Raw genomic sequence first — 6,461 nt, forward strand, 5'->3', positions numbered from 1 at the left:
CCTTGGTTATCAAGCCTCCAATAGGAGAAGAATTCCAAGGGATTAACCAAGACCTCCATAACCATAGAATTGGGAAAATATCTACCTCTCAAGACCCCTCTTCTCTTAAAGATTAGGGGAAATCTTTACTTGCTTCTTTTCCCTTTGTTGTTTGTGAATTTTGATGTACTCCCTTCGTCCTGAATTACTTGTCATAGAAATAGATTAAAAGAATGTATCTAGAATTAAAATACGTCTAGATACATCCATTTCTGCGACGAGTAATTCCAGACGGAGGGAGTTTCTCTTTACTTTGGATGAATTGAGAGCACATGTTTGATGTGAACCTTGTTCATTAGTGTTACCTGTCTTGTGTTTTGTTTTGTTCTTTGTAATTTCTCCTTTGCCACCTCCAAATTGTGAAGATTGGGACAACCCAATGGCATTGCCGTGCATCAGATAGCATGGAGGAAGCACTATAAACAAACACTTGTAGTTCAACACTCTACATCAACCATAATCCTCCCAAAGAACCTCTCGAAGAACTACAATATTGGGTACCAAGCATGGCTGATCGATGCACCACCAAGTTAGCCTCTACTAGGCAATTCTCAAATCTCATCACGAAAAGAACACAATCTTGATGTGATGCAACAGCCTCATCCGGTGACCGGATATTACCTCCGGTTTGCGTAGTGTTGATTGGCATCGGGAAGTTCGAACTGATCACCAGTTGCATCCCAAATTGCTTGCTATCGTCGTCATAGTCTTGGTAAACTTGCTTCCTTTTGATTGACCAAATTCAGAGACTGTGTGTCAGCAAATTTGCATGACATGGACCATGACTCTTGGATACATTTCTTCAAGCATAAGAACTCTTGGTCTTGGAGTTGAAACTAGGACAGAAAGCAACATGGGCCTATGCAGCAAACACAGGATGACATACTTATTATTTTTACTACGGGAAAGCGCATCGGCAGCCCAGTACGTTGGCCGAACCAATAGCATGCCCACTTATAGATACCTCAAGGGACGAAAAAGGCCCTAAACATGCACAGGCACCTTTCCCTTCTCCTCGTTGCTGTCGAGTTTGATGCCCTTGTACCACATCGCGCAGGCCACGTACACGGCGAGGTCGACGAGCGAGAGCGCCGCGAGGAGGAAGTAGAACCTGTCGAGGTGGCCGGAGTTGAGGTTACCCGGGATCCACCCAGGCCTCCTGTCGCCGGCGGTGAGGCTGGTCACCACGCTGACCAGCATGATGCTCACGTAGTTCCCGAGCGAGATGGACGCCATGCACAGCGAGCTGCCGAAGCTCTTGACGCCGTCGGGCGCCTGCCCGTTGAAGAACTCCAGCTGCCCGACGTACATGAACACCTCCGAAGCCCCGATCAGCGCGTACTGCGGCACCTGCCACAGCACGCTCAGGGAGCTCGGCTGGTCCGGCGCAGCCACCCGCTTCAGCCGCTCCACCTCCACCACGCCCGCCACCACCATCGCCCCCATGCCGATCACGAGCCCGACGCCCATGCGCTGCAGCTCCGTCAGACCCTGCGGGTTCCCGGACAGCCTCGCCATGACCGGCACCAGCACGCGCCGGTAGATGGCGATGAACGCCAGCACGCTGAGGATGTCGAACACCGACATGCTCGCGGCCGGCACGTGGAACGACCCAATGTTGGTGTTCATGGTGGTCCCTTGCTCCACGAACAGCGACGCCATCTGCGTGAACACCACGGAGTAGACGATGGTGCACATCCAGATGGGCAGCATCTTGAGGATGCACTTCACCTCCTCCACCTGCGTCACGGTGCAGAGCCGCCACGGGTCCTTCATCCTCTCCGGCTCGCAGTAGTCCTCCTCGGTGACCGTCGCGGCCTTGTCAAGGTACCTGAGCTGGTCACTGTGCATGATCTTCCGGATGCCGGACTCCTTGTAAGACTCGTCGCCGTCCAGCTCGTGGAGCAGCTCGCCGCGGGTGGGCGCGTGGTCTCGCCACTTGCGGCACGCGGCGACGAGCACCTGCGCGATGCGGGTGAGCGGGTTGCCGGTGGGCTTGAAGTAGCGGTAGTTGGGGGTGCCGAGGAGGAAGAGCACGAGCGCCAGCGCCGCCGCACCCGCCGAGACCCAGAAGCCCATGACCCACTGCCCGGCGTCCTCGTAGTACACCAGGATCGTGTTGGAGAAGATGGAGCCCACGTTGAGCGCCAGGTAGAAGTAGCTGAAGAAGGCCACCTTGGAGCGCGCCTCGTCGGGGTCCGTCTCGTCGAACTGGTCCGAGCCCAGCGTGGCGATGGACGGCTGGTACCCGCCGTTGCCGAACGCGATCATGTACGTCGACAGGTAGAAGAGCGCGATCCCCGCCGTCGACGGCGGGTCGCAGTGCGTCTCCACGTCGCCGCACCCGGTGGGCTTCACCAGCAGGAACCACGACGCCAGTGACAGTATCACAAGTCCCTGGCCATCACAAGTTCAGATCAGAACAACACACGCAACCAATCCAAACAAAAATGATCTTGTGCTACGATCCATCCGAGCTGCATACCGTGACATAGATCATCTGGAAGATGGCGCAGGTGATGTAGCGGCCCCAGTAGGAGTCGCTCATGAAGGCGCCGATGAGGGAGAAGATGTAGACGGTGCCGGTCCATTTGCTGATGCTGTTGGCCGCCTCGGCGTTGTCCTGGTGGAGCACCCGCCGGAGGAACACCACCAGGTTCACCCCGACGCCGAAGAAGGCGCATGTTACAAGCGCATAGTTAACTGCATCACCACCAACAGCACAAGAAATCTCGATCAGAATCCAGATCCAGTTAGCTCATAGACAAAAACAGAGTGTCTGTGGCATATGATCGAAGAACAACATCAAATAAAGCAAGGCTTTACCTAGCAGCAGGATGGAAGATTTCCATTTCCCAGTGTTTGCTTTGACTGCTGGGTTTCCTCGCCTGTCCATCGACCCATCTTCAGTGACGGGCGATATGCTCTTCGGATCGACGGTGCTTGGAGCCATCGCCTCGATCATCCGGTGAATTCTCTGAACCTTCTTCACCTTCCGGCTGCTCCATCACAAAATTCAGAAAAGTAAATTACAAAGATAATCCTTGAGATTCCTAACCAATACTACTCCAGTATTCTAGTATTTCAGTATTTTACATACGTCTAACTGGTTGGCTGCGGTGTAGATGCAGCCCTGCTTATCACTACTTACTTTATACGAAATGTTGGCGTGCATATTGCGACATTTTCAGCGTGCAATCATACTGGAAATATGTTATGCCCCACACGATACGCACCTTGTTTGTTTTGTCCGGTCCTGCAGGAAGTTCCGTCGATACTTCTTTGTGTGAGGCTTGAAAAGGCGGCTGGATTAGTTCAACCTGCGAGTACAGCTCATGTCAGGGATGAAACCATGCGAGCACTGCCAAAGTATACTTCCTTTTCTTCTCTTTTTCTTAAGAAAAAGACACCATTTCGACCAGCATGATCAGTTAGCATATAAACAGATCAGACAAAGTGGAGACGGTGGCGCGCTTATCGCCATGCACTGTCTGATCTCCACTCAGAAGCGTGTATACTACTGGTACTTTTTTCTCTTTTTTCTGAAGAAGAAACATATATATCCATCCAAGACTACATTTAGGGCATAAACCTGTAGGGTCCCACGTGTGGTACGTGCATAGGATCCCACCTCTCTTGAGAGCGGTGAGTATAGTTCTCCTATATGCTTTTGCACAGCACAGCAGCGCTCGAATCTAGCTAAACCAGTCCATCGGAGAATGGTGAAATGAAGATCCAAGCATGAGCTGATATCGCCGCATGCATGATGGTACACCGTACATGTACTCGCGGTAACGAGGAGACAACAGCGACCATGCACTGCACACATGTATACTAATAGTACCATATACCTTCGTTGATGAAGCCTCCGGTGCAGGAACGCAGCTCCTTCTCCGGCGACGGGGACGACGAGCGCTTCAGAAAGGAAACGGCCACGGCGCCTAAGACGGGGACGAGCGCCACCTCTAGCCCGGACGACACCTCGACGACGGAACCGGGCAGGCCTCCAGACATTTACAGAGCAAAACCGCACCACGTACGGCGAGATCGCCTGCTTGCTCTCACCGGCGGGCGAGCAGACGGAGACGGGGAAGAAGAAGGGAATGGGTGGTGTGCTTGTGAGGTGAGCCGGGGGCGGGGTGGCCGCGTATTTATGGGCGCGCGCGGCGGCAGTGGTGCGGTGCTCACCGATTGGGCGGAGTCGCGGTGTTGGTGACCAGTACGTTTTGGTTTTCTCCTGCGGGGGGAAGGAAAGGAGCCGGCCGACACATGTGGCAGCGTGCATGGCCCGTGACAGCTGGTTTCTCGACTGCTTTTCCCGGAGATCCTGTGATTGTGAGCCAGCTGCGGCTCCATCGGAACGGCCTTAGCCACACGAAAGTTACGGTGCGGCGCACGTAACTTGCTTGTGGCCGTGAGCGCGCGGAGATTTTACCATATTTGGACCATTATTTTCCGCTTGGCTCCCCTCTCACGACCACGGCGACTCCACGCCTCTCGCCCACCATTGTCGACACCTCTGTAGATCTAGCCACTCAAATCACACGGTATGCCTCCGCGTCGGCGAGGTCCGCGAATGGCGACCACGGCCGCACCCCCCTCCCCCCCTCGCCTGCCCCTCCACATCTCGAATCCTTCCCGGAGATAGTGAGATTGATCTCACCGGTTCCGCAGGGGATACTCATGGCGACCGGGCCCGGGGGTGGGTGGAGCGGGCAACCAGGATTCGCGACGCCACCGTGGCGTGGATCCGACGCGTGCAGGAGTGGAAGGCGGCAGATCAGGCGGTGACGGCGGCGATAGATCCGAGTGTAAGGTCCGCTGCGATGAGATATGCAGAGAGTTGCCAGAAAAGAGCAAATCTGGAGCAGAGGATTTTGGCGAGGGTGATCTACGACGAGGCCACAACGGAGGAAAGGGCAAGGATGCCCGCCTTCCCGCACTCCCCGTCGGCTGCGTTTGTTCTGTGGGCGAGGGCGGAGGCAAAATCAGAGGAATCCCGGAGGGCGCTGCGGTGGGAATGCTTGCTGGGAGTGATGCCGTCGGGTGCACCATTGCAGCTCTCGTTCTCGCCGCCAGAGACCAGTCGTGTTTGAGCCCATCTCCACTGGCGGGGGCTGCCATTTCCTTCCCCGGTGACTTCCCGCCGGTGGCCTTCATTCATTGGCCGAGGGGGTAGTGGCGCTCGAACGACCCGAGAAGGAAGGCGCGTTGGATTTCCATGGTGGGATTGAGCTCAGATTGACCGCCGAAGCCGGAGACAGTGGACCTGTTGCTGTATTTGTCGCCAGAGAGCCGAGTGTATCTGGGATGGGCACAGACAAAGTCTCTGACTATGGAGATCTTCGAATGAACAAGAGAATCATGTTTGATCCTGGGGGTTGCTTATCAAACTCTGAAACTGAAGAGGAGTCTATTTTAAAGGAAACGAAGCCAAGGGGAAGATTTTGGGCACTTGAGCAAATTGAGGATGAAGAGGTTAACTCTGCAATTGAAGACACAGAACATCGAAATCCTTACCTAGCCACTCTGGCAAATGCTTTTGCCTGTGCCAAACAAGTGAAGAAGATTGACAAGAGAAAGGGGAAGATACTGAAATGCAATGGACAGACTGATAAAAAATGTTGCAACAGGGACAGAGCGCTTGAAGATAAAAACAGGCAAGTAAACTTCCCTTCGTGTAGTGGGAATAATAGGAGACCATCTGCAAGATGTGGTTTGATCCAGGATGATCAACGGTATCAAATTTTCAGAGGAAGGAGAGTGGATTTAGGCAATGGAGCTGAACCCAATTGGATGCATTGGAGGTGTGTAGAGAGATTTGGGAATTCATTAGCACACAAACCGATAGATGCCCCTCTCTCAGTATGATCTCCAGCACGTTGTGAGGGTGAAACAGGGGATGATTGCGAATTTTCGGGAGATTGTTTTATCTCAATTCGAACTCTGAAACGGACTGGGCTTAATAAAGAAACGGGCCAAATTAAAGGAGTTTATGGGCTGGAGGGGGGGAAAGTAGGCCAAAAAAGTGGGGAAAACTTTAGGCCTGCAGGAAAAGGGGGTTATATACGCCCAACCTAGGTCCTGGGTGTTGAGACGACCCAATTCCTACAGTCTAGGGTTTCCCACTTATGGTGCTCGCTCCCCTCCGCCGCCGCAAATACCAGCTGCCCTCGATTCCCGAAGATGGTTGATTGTTTCGATCCAGGAAGAGGTGGCGATGGAAGAGGTAATGAGAGAGGAAATAATTGGAGGCTGTGATGAATTATGGAAGGGATGCACAATTTGATAGGCAAGATCAGGGCTACCATGTCCACCCTCGACCCCCCTTCAGAAATTTCCAAGGTGATCAATTTCAGAACCACTTTGGTAGAGAGAACTTTGGCAACTGGAATCGTGAGGGTGGTGGCCGTGACATGCGT

The 6,461-nt window shown here is 53.5% G+C and overlaps 1 protein-coding gene across 1 annotated transcript; it reads right to left on the minus strand.

Annotated features, from left to right (window-relative positions):
* Window positions 1-795: 795 nt before the first annotated feature.
* Window positions 796-4,154, minus strand: LOC101290644 (protein NRT1/ PTR FAMILY 7.3; the record flags this gene model as incomplete). Its single annotated transcript, XM_044548123.1, is given in 5 exon segments — window positions 796-2,436; window positions 2,525-2,742; window positions 2,866-3,038; window positions 3,276-3,359; window positions 3,891-4,154. Coding segments are annotated over 3 exon segments (1,770 nt in total). The 3' UTR covers window positions 796-1,023.
* Window positions 4,155-6,461: the final 2,307 nt, after the last annotated feature.

Source organism: Triticum aestivum, chromosome 6A (assembly GCF_018294505.1).
Source record: "Triticum aestivum cultivar Chinese Spring chromosome 6A, IWGSC CS RefSeq v2.1, whole genome shotgun sequence".
Classification (NCBI taxonomy): domain Eukaryota; kingdom Viridiplantae; phylum Streptophyta; class Magnoliopsida; order Poales; family Poaceae; genus Triticum; species Triticum aestivum.